This window comes from Malaya genurostris, chromosome 1 (genome assembly GCF_030247185.1).
Source record: "Malaya genurostris strain Urasoe2022 chromosome 1, Malgen_1.1, whole genome shotgun sequence".
Classification (NCBI taxonomy): Eukaryota; Metazoa; Arthropoda; class Insecta; order Diptera; family Culicidae; genus Malaya; species Malaya genurostris.
Genome location: NC_080570.1, coordinates 75,674,990 through 75,691,930, shown reverse-complemented (window position 1 = coordinate 75,691,930; position 16,941 = coordinate 75,674,990). Strand labels below are relative to the sequence as shown.

At 39.9% G+C, this 16,941-nt stretch overlaps 1 protein-coding gene across 2 annotated transcripts in view; it reads left to right on the top strand.

Moving 5' to 3' along the window:
* LOC131440502 (uncharacterized) overlaps positions 1-16,941 on the top strand; it is a 591,719-nt gene that overhangs the window by 523,566 nt on the left and 51,212 nt on the right. For both annotated transcript variants that reach the window (XM_058611827.1, XM_058611826.1), the window contains exon 15: positions 1,140-1,265. In XM_058611827.1, coding sequence (XP_058467810.1) covers positions 1,140-1,265 — 126 coding nt within the window. The remainder of the gene's footprint in view (positions 1-1,139; positions 1,266-16,941) is intronic.

Sequence of the window (16,941 nt, the reverse complement as noted above, 5' to 3'; positions counted from 1 at the left end):
TTTGTGAGACGGTGCCGAGTCCTGCTGAAACGTCCATGGTCTGCCACCGAAATGTTTGTCTGCCCACGGCTTCAAAGCAACCTCCAGAATACTTTCCCGAGAATATGTCACATTTACCTTGACGCCAGGCTCGATGAAAACGATTGGAGAGCGCCCATCTGCGGTTACAGCGGCCCAAACCATTATCTGTTGCGGGTGCTGCCTCCTGGTGGCCAATCGATGACTCAAATTCTCGTATGAACGGTCGGTCAAGTAAACCCTATCGTTTTGAGAGTTTACGAATTGCTCAATTGGGAAAATTTTCTCGTCAGAAAATACAATGTTCGGAAATTGACCGCTTTCGGCCAAACGAAGCAACTCCTTCGCTCTCTCAAGTCATCAAGTCAAGGCAAAAGGTGGTCATATCGAGCAAAAGTGAATTGATTTTGAATTTTGTATTATTTTTACACATTTTGTACTTTGAATTAAGTAAAAGTAATTTTCCAAACTGAATTTATGGCCTTTTTAATTGGTTACACTTCGAGTGCCGGACCCTGTAAGAAATTAGGTAGGATTGAAATTTTTGACACTCATAACCCTGAAATTCCGGAGCGGGAAGCCGGATCGAAAAAAAAATCAAAAACAAACAACTTTAGTGGAATGATAGTGAATTTTGTAGCTATTCTTATTAATTTTCGCATAAGAAATACTTAGTTTGAAAATATATACATAGATTTCTATGAAATTGGTGAATAAAGTCGTATGTTTGTCAGGAGGATTGAGAGATTTTCTTCCGCACTGTACCAGATGTTAACATATTTCACACATAAATTATTTTCCTGTAGAAGAATTCTCTGTGAAAAGTTAGATTCAGAATATTCGGAATTCAGAAGATGTTAAGAGCTCATTTTCTAACTCTTGCACATTAAATACGACGACCTTTCTACATGAGTAACAAATAAAACATGCAAAATGTGTAACCCGTAGAAAGATCTGAACAGTACAGTCTATTTGTTCTTCGTCGTTTAAAATGAAAATAACTATTCCCACTCCACTGCACAGGATTTATTTTAGTACACTTTTATCAACTCGACACAATTTGCATGGAACTTCATAAATTTTTCACGCAATAATGCTACTTTTTACCTTCACAATTTCAGATTTAATCCCCAGTGATTCCTTCACGCCAACCCTTCACTTGATTGCTTACAGTGTAAACCAGAAAGGACGTTCGGAACCAACGATTCTCGAGGACATTGCGATTAATGAAGCTGAAAAAAGAACAGGTAGGTGTTGGAACATTTTTTCCTCAGCAAGCTGCAAAAAAAACCTCCCGAGATCTTGAACGTCCACTATCTGTCTGAAGAGTCCCAGATGGCCGTCAGCAATGGCCAGAAGGAAAGAAAGTGGTGCGCACTGAACCTTCCATTATTAGATTTACTTTCGACCCTATCCCACTCACCTTGTGAATTTCCGAAGCAAGGATATCGGAGCGTCAAAGAAATGGGCTATTTTCAAATCTAGTACACCATTTCTGGCGACGAAAGCAGCAATAGCCGTTCGAGAAAAAAAATGCTATATTTATTTGTTCGTTCAGGGGAAAAGCACTACACAATACAAACGCGGTGAATGGGGGAAAAGGAAGCAATACGTGAGCGTCGTACAAGTGGATTTCAATGCATCGACGATCGCCTTCTGCTTAATGCCAAACGGTGTGGTTTTCCCAGCTCCGTAAGGCAGGTGACAGAACCAATTTAGTCTTTTATTCAGGATATTTTCTTGGTTGGGCAGACTCCAAGCGTCGTTGGTTGGTTCACCGGGAACGGATTTCAGAAAAATGTGCTTCCGGATGATATTTGTAAATAAAAGCGAGGAAAAGGATACAAGGAGCTAAGAGCCGTGTAAATATTGTCGTGATTTAGAAAGGGCTATGCCGAATGGCCGAAAACGGGGTGGCTTATACGAAAATAAATTGCCACATGGGAGTCACATACATGTTTCACGATGCGGCGAATTATAGGTATTATTTTGCTTGATAAAAAAAAACTTCGAAACTGCTTTGGATCACAGCTTTTTACTGCGTTTTGGTGCTAAGTTCAAGGGTTCGCCCCAACGGTCTTATATTTATTGTGGCATTATTGAATACTTATATTTTACGTTAAAAACTTTGTTTCAATCCTGCTGATCGTATAATGTCATTTTACTTAACAATTCATAATTTGAATATGGTTTATATGATTCAACAGCAATAAAACAGTTTAATAATATTCCATATAACATGTTAATACATAAACGCGTTGATGATATGTACTTGAGAGTTAATTAAATACAGTCATTAGAATTGTAGCAACAGTGTTTATGGCATTGCAACTTTTTTTAACATTTAACATTTTAACTTTTTTCAGCCATACATTTGGTTAGAATTCAAAATGGAATGAAAGAATCACAGTTCTACTAATCTAATAATTAATTCACTTCCATTGTGTCACTAGTAGTTGAAAAACCGATTGTAAATAATCGAACCAGAAAAATTTAAATACGATTCATTACGGTAAATTGCACGACGGCAGTTAAGAATTGATTATTCTATTGATTCCCGTCGTAACGAAACAGCATTTACAGCAACCGTTCAAACATTTGTTGAAAAACTATCCCACTAACAAGAAATCTGTTTCGTGATGTGCAAAAAAAATATACACGATTCTCAGTGGGATGTCTGACGCGGTGACTCGCACGAGTGCTTCATTTCCTTATTTCTGTGATAAATATTCAATGGATAACTAAGAAGGGGATGCCAGGAATGTGTGACAAAAGTTATCACTCTCTTTGCTAATGATGTATACAAATTTGAAACGGAAAAGTATCTCTTCGGACAGTTTGCCCCCAGTTTGGGAGTAACGAAATATTTCGCCCCAAATGTCACCGTGAAAAAGCGACCGAATAGATATGTAACATCCAATTTGTGCTTAATGTTTCTCGGACTCGGGGGGGTTGAAAACTTTGTTTGCTGAAGTCTTGCAATAGCAAAGAACACGCAACGAAAGAAGGAAAGAGAAAAAAAACTTCACCAAGATTTTCATACATCGACGAGGAGCACGAACAGATGAAAGATGAGATAAACTGTTACCCAAAGTAGGTAAAGGGAGATAATGGCGGCCGTCAAGACAGTTTGTGAGGTCAAATATGACTTTTGGGAAAGTTTACTAGAAGTTCGTACATTTCATCTCCGTAACAGAAAACTATTGATAAAATTTCCCGTTTCCATACGTGATCACGATAATATTGCCATTAACATTTATTTCTATGAAATAGAAATTAATTTTAGGCGCTAGAAATAAATTTGAATAGTAGCTATTCATTGATCTATTACAAGATTTCGAAGCGTTTTAAGGACACTTGAAAAGGATCCTATCTTGAAAACATTGTTTGATACTCGGTAGAAGGTAGATAACTAAGCCTTCTGTTATATTTATGAGAATCTGACTCAGGCAACCAAAAATCTCGAATTAATGCCACAATACGCTAGTATATAAACGCAAATTTGTGTCTAGTGTGCATGAAAAAGCAAAGTCCCGGTGTTACATTCCTTCCGTGAAATTTTTGCTTTTGCTTGATTGGTTTTTGGCAACATGACACCCTTATGCCTAACTTGCTCGATACATTTCACGTGGCCCAATGAAGCGGGTTTTGAAGCGATTCTTTAGTTTGTTAACAAGTATAGCGTACCATGAAAGATTTATTTGGAATATTACATGCATCCAGATTCCACTAATTATAAGGAGCTTGAAAAGTTCACTGTATCAGAGGTTTGCTTAAGGGATTATATATTTTCCGGTTCGAAAAAAGAAACCCAATATTTTTATTACTCTAGGAAGTGTTAAAACTATTTTATTTTAATGAATGGAAAAGCATAGTTTAGTACTTGTTTTGTAATGATTGTGAAAATTTGCTATCGTTATATGTGAAAAATTGTAGATTGTACGGCCCCTACTACAAAACGCTTGTTGTATCAAAAGCTTTAGCATGATGACTATACCTCATCTAGCTGATTCATACTATGTATCATTTTATAGAAGAACGTAATAATATTCTAACAAGTTATGAGGAATTGCGATTGCCTTGTAAGATGTTTTCTAAAAATATAAAAATAAATAGTTTTTGAAGTGCATATCATATCAGTTTATAAGCTTTTTATATCATTCATTTTATCCCTAAGAGGTCAACATCTACCAACCTTGTAGCTTACACATCTTTTATCATCCGATCTCTACAATCGCATCTACAGGTTGATGCTATCTACACAGATTTTTCAGCGGCATTCGATGAAATAAATCATCAAATAACTATTGCTAAACTCGACAGACTGGTCCTTAGTGGCGCTTTACTGGATTGGATGCGTTCATATCTTACTGGTCGCGAGATGTCGGTGAAAATAGGAAACTTCACAACAGTTCCTTTTACTGTTAGTTCTGGAGTACCTCAAGGAAGCCACTTAGGACCGTTTCTATTTTTACTCTACCTCAATGATCTCTCCGTGAAATGTTTCAAACTATCATTTGCTGACGACTTCAAACTATATCATCCTATAAAAGAACTATAAGATGCACGTTTTCTGCAAGCTCAGTTTGACACATTCGCGAAATGGTGCCACAATAACAGGATGGTACTAAACGCTTCCAAATGCTCCATTATATCTTTTTCCCGAAAACGCTCAATAATTACATATGACTATCATCTCTTGCAAAATGTCCTCAAACGTGAATCCTCGGTTAAGGACTTAGGTGTTATTCTCGATCACAAATTGGATTTCAAGAATCATGTCGATTATGTAATTTCGAAAGCTTCTAAACTCTTAGGCTTCATATTTCGGATCACTAAGAACTTTACCAATATACACTGCCTGAAGACTCTTTATTGTGCGCTAGTTCGATCAACATTAGGATACGCAGCCAGGGCTGGCAATAATCAACTCCCTACTTCATCATCACCGAGTTCAGCTCACCTGCAAATCGGTTTCAGAAGCATCGCTGAGCGAGTTGAGTAACTGGGTAACCATTTGTGTAGAGAAAACATCGTCTCAACATCGTAGTGTCAAGCAATCAGCAGATGAGCGCTGAGTGCACATCAAATATTAGAACCCACTGAGAGACGATTTGTGAGTTGTGATTTGATGTGTTTGTACATCAACACATTGAATCAGATTCTTGTGAGACTGTCTCGCTTGTATTCCCCATCCAACAGAGTTGCCATGGGCGGCCAACGTTCGAATCGATGCCATTTCAATCCAATTCTCAAGACATGTTTTCGTATGCTGGAAAACGAATTCGGTTTTAGTAGCCAGTTGTGTTTAGCTCGAGACATGAAATTCAATCGCTACGGAACATCACGCTACGATTCGACTTTTGTTTTCGTACATTAATGCACGTGCTCGTTTTGAGTACCAGCAAAAACAAAACCGAAAAGCTGGGTCGTGTTGGCAGCTCTGTGGTTTAGGCATACACTCACCGGTGTAGCTCGTACGGTGATGCCAAACTCAGTACTCACTTTTTAAAACTAGGAATGAGAGTTAAATGCTATGAAATCAAAACTGAGAACCATCAATACCATCATAATTTGATGTCAGCGGTGCTCTGTATAGGTGAGTGTGTTTGCTTAGATCAGCGATGAGTTTCATCTTTACCATCATTTTACGGATTGCATCGTAAATCATGAGGTGAGCTGATTAATAGAAAAAATCGAATCTTATGAGCGAGTTTTTGCCACCCTTGTACGCAGCTATCGTTTGGTCGCCTCATTATCAAATCTGCATTGATCGTGTCGAAAGTGTTCAACGCAAATTCGTTAGATTTGCACTCCGCAATCTACCATGGAGGGACCCCTTCAACCTTCCTAGTTACAAAGATCACTGTCGGCTAATTGTGCTAGATCCGCTGTCTGTACGTAGGAACGTTTGCAAGGCTGTCTTTATTGCTGATCTAATTCAATCACGTGTTGACAGTCCTGATCTCCTACAATTGATCAATTTTGACATTCATCGTCGAAGTCTTCGTTCTCAACCATTTATACGAATTCCCCATGCTAGAACCAATTATTGTGCCGTTTATTCAATAGTTGCTCACAGGAATTTGATTTTCATCTCTCTCGTAATGCGATACAACGACTATTCCATGATTCTTTATTTTTGCAGTTATAATACTAATTTTAATTCTTTCCGCTCGACCACCCCTTCGTTCTCTCCACCATCTCCATTGAAAACTAATAAATTCGCTCGTTGTAACTAATCCTGTTGTATTTCCTCTTCAGGAATTATAGATACATTTTGTTTATGCTTGGTGAGTGGATATTAATAATTTATATTTTAGAATTTTTAAATTCGGTTTGTGAATATTTTTTCAAACCGCTGTTCAGTTTATATTTTCGAGACTAGTAAATTATTGAACTTAATGTCATATTAATTCCCAAATTAAATTTAGAAATCCTAGAACGATTTGTTGTGGATTTTTCATTTTATGAATGCATTTGAACAATGCACAGATAAAAATTCATTGCCAGTACCATGATTAAAAATCATGAAACATGCCTTCACATGAAATTTCATGAGTAAAATTGATATCATGAAAAATTTCGCAAATCTTTGCTTTTTTGCTTAGCAGAATTTCTTTAGCAAGTCCTAGTTCAACTAGTTATTAAGGGAATTTGATACCACACTATTTCACGTAGTCAAACTTCAACATTCGAAAACAACCGAATTTTTTAGTACACGTTATAGAATATTCGCTGTATCTAGAAATATAAAATATTTTTCATATATCATATGATTCAGTTCGTAAGGGTTGCAAAATGTCTATGTGTGTCTGCACTTGATTTTCTTGGAGATGGCTGAACCGATTCTATGCAAAAAAGTTATGAAGAATCCTTTCGAAATATTTGTGAAAATATTAGTAATATGATAACAGGCTTCATAAAACCACTAGGTGGATTAAAACTAGTTTGAAAAATGCCTTACTCTTCGCTATACGAGGCTTTAAAAAATGCAAAACTAATCGCGTAACCTTTTTCTGTCGTAATTCGAACGCTTATAACCAGAGCTTAAAATTGTCACGCATTCTCAATGAAAGAATCCAATCCAACAGCTTCATTTTCAATATTTTACTGTCTCATTCATAAATGACCGACACCAGAACAAACGAAGACAGACGAAGCATTTTAGTTTCTTATTGAAAAAATAAGAGAGCACCAACAGGTAAAAGTTATTGTGAAACCTTTTTCTGTCATTTTCGATTCTCACAGCTTCGGTTGAATATCGACACTGCGTACTATGGGATTTTCATTGAAAACTGCAAATGACTGTAAGGGCAAATTAAAGAAAGAACAAATTTTTAAAACTACTCTCCCGCTTATTTCATTGGCTGGACATGGATTAATTTGCCCTTACAGTCATGTTTGCAAGCGAAGCTGAGAGTGACAGTAATTTCTCGTCATTTTCGTCTATTTTGAGTCAATGAAAATGACTTTTATTAGCTCTGCTTATAACTCAGTCATTTGTTGATGGACTGTTCATTTAACTACCAATCGATTCGGAAACACTTAACCTTACCTTATGAGGTAACATAGCTTATGTATTTCAATTGCATATCATTGAAAAATTGGTTTGAATTGACCTATGTTTCCACAGCCCATCACAGTGCGCCATTGATGTGAACTTCTCGTCCGATTTGCGAAGTATGAACTATCGCACAAAAAGGAATCTATAAATATATGCCCGAACATATTTCTGCTTTAGTTATTCCCTGGCTTGGAGCGAGAATTCCTCGTAGGCCGGTGAAGGTGTTTAATGTAATCGTGCTCGGTCGTGTCTTGCATACAACTCTTTATTTTTTTTTCATTCAACCAACTCTATAGGAATCACTTTAAGTTTGTCTGAGTACGAATCCTTTTCTCCAAATTTTAATTTTTTGCTTTGCTCTGATGACTAAAACATTTCCTTATTTCGAAAGCAGCATTGTTCCTTTGAAAGGAATTTTCTACGAATAGCCATATAAAACAAAAAATCAAGGAGCTAACTGTCTGCCACTCAAAAATAAACTAAGATGAACAGAAATTGCGACCGACAACGGGGTACTAAAAATAAATGGCTGTAATTTTTGAACTTTTTATTGCAAACATATTATTTCTTCTCACTATGGTATTTTTTTCATTCTTATCCTTCCCGTGGCCCACGGTCTATTCTATCCGACTGCTATCGACTTCTACTGGCCATGTGTAAGAGCGCGTGTTAAACTGAATCCGTTTTTTGCCAACTGGAACTGGCTGTTACTGCTGGCCTTTCTGTATATATGTACCAGTCCTGATGCGGAGTTCTGTCGATATGGGAAAGTTAAAAATGATGCTAATGGCCGTCCCGAGGCACTCTGATGGAACCTACAAAGCGGATGAGTACGACACTGGATTTCCCGCTCATTGATAATGTGACCCGCAGCGGAAGCAAAACAGACTAAGCCGCAGCAATCCTTGTTGTGCTAAAAAAATACTTTGCAGGGCATTTGGCCATCTTCATCTGCTCGAGGCAACGGATAAAAGGAAATGGTTGGCCGGTGCCTCTTTTCCCTTTGCTGCGTTTTTATTTGTTTATTAAATTTACGGCAAATTAGTTTTAATGGACCAATATTACTTGGAATGATTGCAATTTATTTATAATTCTCACCATTGAACCGGTGAAGTTTGACTACTCAATTAAAAAACGTGCTTAATCCACCTAGCAGTGAGATGATACCTATTTTTATCAATCCGCATGTGTTTTTTGCATGAATATTCTTCGGTGTTTAAGATTTCATGACATTATTTTAATGAACGTCGTTTTAAGCGACAATTTGAGATTTTAATCACTCATTACTTTGTTATGTGGAAACTGCAAATCGGATCGAATTTGAATCTAGAAGTGTGATAATCGATTGAACATGCCATGATATGTAAGTTCCACTTTAGAGTTTACAGTAGTTTAAGGTACTTCCAGAGCCGTTATTCAGGAACCAGCATAACCCAAACCGATTCGTATGGCCATATGACGAATACATTACAACAGTTTTGAGTCCAACTTTGAAGCTTTTCGGAATTGTCATCTTCTATATCGGTTTGAATTTTAAAAATTCATCATCATGTAATTCGAGAACCGGAAGTCATAATTGGATAAAATTAATTAATTTTTGTATATAAGTTTATTTTAATTCGAATTTTTGTTACTGAAATTTGATTAGGCTTTTTTTGAGAAAACGATTGAGCTTTGAGAAACGATTTTATACTGGAACCGGAATTCTAAAAGCGGTATGGCCGAAGTCGGATAAATTCACCTGAGTAGCTGTAGCCGTGCCAAAATCGGTCCGAGGCTAAATGTCATGAAAAAGGATGCTGTACACAATCCTTTTGGTACTGAGAAACAATTGTATGTAACAGTATAAAAAATCGTGTTTTCCGTTGCTCCCAAGCATTTCTTCGTCATACAGCGCTCAAAACTCCTACTGCTGGAATAGGGGGAAAAGTCGCTTACAGAAAAATTTCGATATCTCCGTTAAAAATGGACGGATTTTAACAATCTAAAGCTTGTTGGATAGGTATTACCGTGCGGAATCTAAGTCTGAAAATATATTCTGTTTTCAAGGTCGATTGTGACAGATACTGTCAAAAAACTGAAAATTTTGACATAAAACTTCGTATAACTCAAAAAGTAAACATCCTATCTCAAAACCATTCAATAGCGTTTTGGGTGACGGGGAGACCTTTAATTTGCGACTAGTTTGATCAAAATCGGTTCAGCCATCTCTGAGATCTCGACCTCTTAGTTGACAACACACATACAGACACACACACATACACACACACACACACACAGACATTTGCTCAGTTCGTCGAGCTGAATGTGGAAGTTGACCATCAATGTTAACTTCCCTCTCTGAGCAGCCTAGATAGCCGTGTAGTGTAGCGGGTAGGGTAGCGGTTTCCCAACTGGCTAAGAATAACGCTACGGTCCACCTGTACCGGTGGTATAAGTCCACCAAACAGGTAAGCCGTGTGGCATCCGGCGGAATTATTTTTACCAAGAATTGATCCACTGGTTTCCTGTTCCATGTCGTAAAAGGCCACAAAAATAGGAACTCCTAAGTCAAGGTGTATTTCCGTGCCGATGGCTGAATGGCTGCAGGAGGTTAAACATTGCAGTCGTGAACGGAATATCTTGGGTTTTTCCTCAAGGTGGTGTACTATCCCCACTTTTATGGAACCTAGTCGCTGATGGTTTTTTAAGGAAACTTAATAACCTTGGATTTCCGACTTATAATTTTGCCGACGATTATCATATATTGATGACCGGTATAAGCATTAACACTCTCTTTGATTTAATGCAACAAGCCCTGCGATCTGTTGAACAATGGTGTTGTCAGGTTGGATTATCTGTAAATCCGGGCAAAACATCAATGGTGCTTTTCACTCATCGTAGGATAATTACAGGAGCTCGTCCGTTGCAGTTCTTTGGTTCAGAGGTCACTGTAGTCGATCAAGTTAAATACGTCGGGGTTATTCTTGACTCAAAACTGAATTGGTCTGCTCACATTGACTTCAGGATTGAAAGAGCTTGCATGGCTTTCGGCCAATGCAGACGAGCTTTTGTAAAATCGTGGGGACTCAAACCCAGATATATTCATTGGATCTACACAACTATTGTTAGACCAATTTTAGCATATGGATGTCTTGTATGGTGGCAGAAAGGAGAAGTCGCGACAGTTCAGTCAAAGCTAAATCATCTCCAAAGGAGATTCTAAAACAGGAAGCATTATCTTGTGCATACCGTCTTAGGGTTACAGGGCTTTGGAACAGTAACCCCTTAGATTATGCTACCAGCCACACTCGCTTGTGGTCTCAAATGGTTACGTGGGATGAGTATTTACTCGCTCCTAGTGACCTAACTCTCACATGCAGTTTTCCTTTTAAAACATTCAATGTGAGCTATCCTCTTCGTTAGGAATGGTTGTCTGGTTGTCTGGAACGACAACTTGATGAACACATAGTTTGTTTTACGGACGGTTCTCTGTTGAATGGTCGTGCTGGTGCTGGTGTCTACTGTCGTGAAATGAGGCTGGAGCAGTCTCATTCACTTGGTAGATACTGTACTGTGTTCCAAGCAGAAATCTACGCAATTCTGTGTGGAGTACAATCGGCACTTCAGCAGAGGATCTGTGGTAAACGAATTTATTTTTGTTCCGACAGTCAGGTAGCCTTAAAAGCACTCAGTTCGAATGACTCACGATCGAATCTAGTGATCGCATGTCGAACTCAAATTGAAGACCTCAGCATTTCAAATGCGGTTTACTTCTTATGGGTACCCGGCCATTCTGGTATTACTGGAAATGAATGGGCTGATGAGTTGGCTAGAGCTGGTGCAACGAATGATTTCGTTGGTCCTGAACCAGCTTTACCACTTTCAACTAGTTGGATAAAGCACAAGATACGTTCTTGGGCTGCATCCAAACATGCCAGCTACTGGCGCAGCTTGCAAACTTGCGCTCAGACAAAAGCATTTCTACCAGATTTAAATCTGAAAATGTCAAAGTGTCTACTGCATTTCTCCAAGTATCATTGAAGTATTCTGGTCAGAGCTCTGACTGGACATTGCAAACTCAATTATCACATGGCTACTATTCAACGTGCTGAGTATTATTCGTGTGATTTGTGTAAATGCGATTATGGTACTTCATATCATCTGATATGTAACTGTCCCGCATTGACACAGCTACGTATCCGGGTTTTTGGTTCTCCGTACATGGTTGAGTCTGTGTATGCGGAGCTAAAATTGAAGGATATTCTCTCGTTTCTCACCCAATGTGGTAAGGAGCTATAGTCAGAAGGGTTCATCGTTCTTCCTGGAGTGAATGAATCCCTTCTGTATTCACCTTAAATAGGGCTTAGCAGATTGTTTGGCATCCTTTGGGGGGTACCGAATTTATTTCTGCTCTTACATACTGCGAGTCGTTCTGCATTCTTCCGGGAGTGCAGAATGGTGTCGCTTTTGTAAGATCTCTAAATCCTCTCGGGGGTTGGAGGTTTTATTAACAGCAGACTGTTCTGGACCTCGTAGAGGTTCAGAATTCACTTCTGCTTCCACTAAATGTGATCCTCAGCAGATTGTTCAGCATCCCTTAGGGGTGCAGAATTTACTTCTGCTTTTATGTGTTTTTGTGTCGTCAATTTTTCCCATCCTCCTAGTCCAACCCTTACCATTTCCTTCAATCCTTCCCTCTTATATATCGGGAAAATGATGCTAAAAACAAATTGATGGCAAGGCACAAATCTCCAAATATCAAGGGGAACGTGCCATTTGAGCCAATTTGTTCTGATTCCTGATTTCAGAAACATCCTATCTCAAAACCATTCAATAGCGTTTTGGGTGACGGGGAGACTTTTAATTTGCGACTAGTTTGATCAAAATCGGTTCAGCCATCTCTGAGATCTCGACCTCTTAGTTGACAACACACATACAGACACACACACACACACACACACACACACACACACACACACACACAGACATTTGCTCAGTTCGTCGAGCTGAATCGATTGGTATATGTCATTCGGCCCTCCGGGCCTCGGAAAATTTTTCTAAAGTTTGAGCGAATTCTATACCTATTTTTTATATATATAAAAATAGGTAAAAACTGTAGTTTCATGGGAACACCACGTCATTGGTTGATGTGATTTCGATTGCATGCGACGATGGTAATCGGCATCTTCAGTTAGTCTGTTAACTAAATTGATTTAACTTTCAGGTTGTTGAGAAATGTGTTTATTGTTATTTCATCTTTTTTTTTTTTTTTATTCAATATTATAGTATAATTTTAAGGCACACTGCTTAAGCTCTAAGATGCCAAGGGTATTTACTAATCTTAATTACGACTAACTTAAAACTAGAAAAGTATCATTATGTAATGTAGCGGTAGCGGATTCTCGAGAAGCTATCGGTAGTGGCCGGTGAATTGAATATCGCATGAGGGTCTTCCATATGCCGTTGGCGAAGATCCATGTTGGCCGCATCCTTCGGTCCGTGTGGGTCCGCGGGAAACACCCCCAGGCTACGAAGGCCCGGCGGGTGGCCCGCATGCTGGTTTTCGACTGGGGCGGCCTTCCGTGGACGATGATGGTGATGTTACGGAAGAGAATGAAAAAAAAAGTAAATATTGTGGAAACGGGGTAAAAAGGGGATGTGGGAACAAAATGTTTGAAAACGATAAAGATCTAATTAGTTGCCATCGAGATGGTGAAGAGACAGGGAAGGGGTAACGAAAAAGTTAGTGACAAAAAAAGATCTTGTTAGTTCCAATGAAGATGGTGGACAGGGACGGGGATCGAGAGAATCGGGCGGATGTTAGTGTCGAACCTGTAGGTGGAGTTTATACTTTCTGAGCGAGGGATAACACATTACACTTGTATATCAATGTGATTAAGGTACTGGTATATGAGAAGCATATATAAACTATCCCGACTCGCCAACACATCCCGAACCGGAACCTCAGGCGGTCTACCTCGGGCCCTAAGGGATTCCAGTAGCTTCGACCTGGCGTCACGATACTCTACGCACGACCACACGACATGCTCGATGTCCTGATAACCGTCGCCACAGGTGCAGAGACCGCTCTCCGCAAGCCCAACACGCCGGAGATGTGCGTTGAAGGTGTAGTGATTTGACATGAGCCGCGACATAACACGAATGAAATCGCGACTCACGTTCATCCCCCTGAACCAAGGTTTCGTCGATACCCTAGGGATAATGGAATGTAGCCATCGTCCCAGTTCGCCATTGCTCCATGAAGTTTGCCAACTTTCGAGAGTTTTCTGACGAGAGATACTGAAAAATTCATTGAAGCAGATTGGTCTTTCATAAATATCACCTTCTAATGCGCCCACCTTAGCCAATGAGTCTGCCTTTTCATTGCCTGGAATGGAACAATGCGAAGGGACCCAGACTAACGATATTAAATAAGACCGTTCAGATAAAGTTCGCAAGTGTTCCCGTATTTTCCCCAGGAAATATGGGGGATACTTTCCTGGCTTCATTGCCCGGAGAGCTTCTATTGAGCTTAGACTGTCCGTGACAATGAAGTAATGGTCTTTGGGCAAGGTTTCAATGATCTCAAGGGTGTACTGAATAGCAGCTAATTCTGCGACGTAAACTGAAGCCGGATCATTGAGTTTGTGAGAAGCGGTGATGTTTTGATTGAAGATGCCGAAGCCTGTGGACCTGTTGATGTTTGAACCGTCAGTGTAAAACACCTTTTCACAGTTGACTGTTCTAAATTTATTATAAAAAATATTTGGGGCCACTTGAGGGCGCACGTGATCCGGGATTCCACGAATTTCTTCTCTCATGGATGTGTCGAAAAACACAGTAGATTCAGAAGTATCCAAGAAATGAGCACGATTGGAAACAAACGAAGAAGGATTAATATTCTGAGCCATGTAATCAAAATACAAGGACATAAAACGGGTCTGAGAATTGAGCTCGACAAGCCTTTCGAAGTTTTCAATCACCATCGGATTCAAGATGTCGCATCGGATTAGCAATCGATATGAGAGATCCCAGAATCGGTTTTTCAACGGTAAGACGCCCGCGAGCACTTCGAGACTCATCGTATGAGTCGACTGCATGCAACCTAAGGCAATACGCAAACAACGATACTGAATTCTTTTCAGCTTGATGAAATGAGTGTTCGCCGCGGATCGGAAGCAAAAGCATCCGTATTCCATCACGGACAATATCGTTGTTTGGTATAACCTGATCAGGTCTCCTGGGTGGGCACCCCACCATGATCCGGTTATTGTACGAAGAAAATTGATTCTCTGTTGGCATTTTTGTTTCAGATACCTAATGTGACATCCCCAGGTGCCTTTGGAGTCGAACCAGACCCCGAGATATTTAAATGTGAAGACCTGAGCTATGGTTTCACCCCCTAGTTGAAGCTGTAATTGTGCTGGTTCTCGCTTCCTTGAAAATACAACCAGCTCAGTTTTCTCCGTAGAGAACTCGATACCCATTTGAAGAGCCCATGTCGACAAGTTGTCGAGGGTATCTTGCAATGGTCCTTGGAGATCGGCAGCTTTGGGTCCTATAATGGACACAACGCTGTCGTCGGCAAGTTGTCTTAGCGTGCAAGATGTGTTGATACATTCATCAATGTTGTTCACGTAAAAGTTGTATAAAAGGGGGCTTAAACATGAGCCCTGAGGAAGACCCATGTAGCTGAATCGTATTGTCGACAATTCACTATGCGCGAAATACATGTATTTCTCGGACAACAGATTATACAAAAAGTTATTCAAAATTGGTGAAAGACCATGCTGATGCAACTTCTCAGATAGGATGTTTATGGAAACTGAATCAAAAGCCCCCTTGATGTCTAGGAAAACTGACGCCATTTGTTCTTTACGAGCAAATGCCATTTGAATTTCGGTTGAGAGCAACGCAAGACAATCGTTCGTTCCTTTGCCCCTGCGGAAGCCGAATTGTGTATCTGAAAGTAAGCCATTAGTCTCGACCCAATTGTCTAGACGAAACAGAATCATTTTTTCGAACAATTTCCGGATACAGGAAAGCATAGCAATCGGCCGATACGAATTGTGATCGGAGGCTGGTTTCCCTGGTTTTTGAATGGCGATAACTCTTACTTGTCTCCAGTCATGTGGGACAATATTATCCTCAAGAAGCCTATTGAATAAATTCAATAAGCGCCTTTTGGCAGAGTCAGGCAAATTTTTCAACAAGTTGAATTTGATTTTGTCTAACCCCGGAGATTTATTGTTACATGATAAAAGCGCAAGTGAGAACTCGACCATCGAAAAAGGTGTTTCGTTTCTGTTTGATGAAGCGACGCGCATGATTGTCTGTTCCGGAACAGAGTCAGGACATACTTTTTTAGCGAAATCGAATATCCAGCGGTTAGAATATTCCTCGCTTTCGTTTGTGGTGTTTTTGTTGCGCATTCGTCGGGCTGTGTTCCAAAGAGTGCTCATTGATGTTTCTCTCGATAATCCGTCTACGAATCGACGTCAATAACCGCTTTTCTTCGCTTTAATCAAGCTTTTCATTTTAGCGTCTAATGCCGCGTAGTTTCTGAAATTATCAGGTGTTCCGTTTTTCCTAAACTCGACAAATGATGAAGTTCTCTCCGCGTTTAATTCTGAGCACTCTTTGTCCCACCACGGGTTGGGGGGACGGATGTTAGTTTTCGCGCCGGGTACACGTTTCGTCTGAGCTTGAGTCGCGGTGTCGAGAATCAAGCCAGCCAAAAACGTGTACTCTTCCTCCGGAGGAAGTTCTTGTGTTGTTTCTAGATTCTCAGATATCAAATTTGCGTAGCATTTCCAATCAATGTTTCGTGTGAGGTCATACGAAACATTGATTGTTTCCGATGGTCTTAATCTGGTGGCGATTGAAATTACGATAGGCAGATGATCGCTACCGTGGGGATCAGGGATTACCTTCCACGTGCAACCCAACCGTAGCGATGTCGAGCAAAGGGATAAGTCCAGCGCACTTGGTCTTGCTGGTGGTGCAGGAATTCGTGTCATTTCCCCCGTATTCAAGATTGTCATATTGAAGTTGTCGCAGATATCATGGATCATAGTTGATCTGTTATCGTCGTGAAGACAGCCCCATCCCGTACCGTGTGAGTTAAAGTCTCCTAAAACCAACGTCGGTGCGGGAAGAAGCTCTATGATATCATTGAGCCGCCGATGCCCAACCGAGGCTCTTGGAGGAATGTAGATGGAAGCAATGCAAAGGTCCTTGCCTTTGATTGTAACATGACATGCGACAACTTCAATACCTGGTATCGAGGGGAGGTTAATGCGATAGAAAGAATAGCACTTTTTGATCCCCAAAAGTACTCCTCCATAGGAATCATCTCGATCCAGACGAATAAT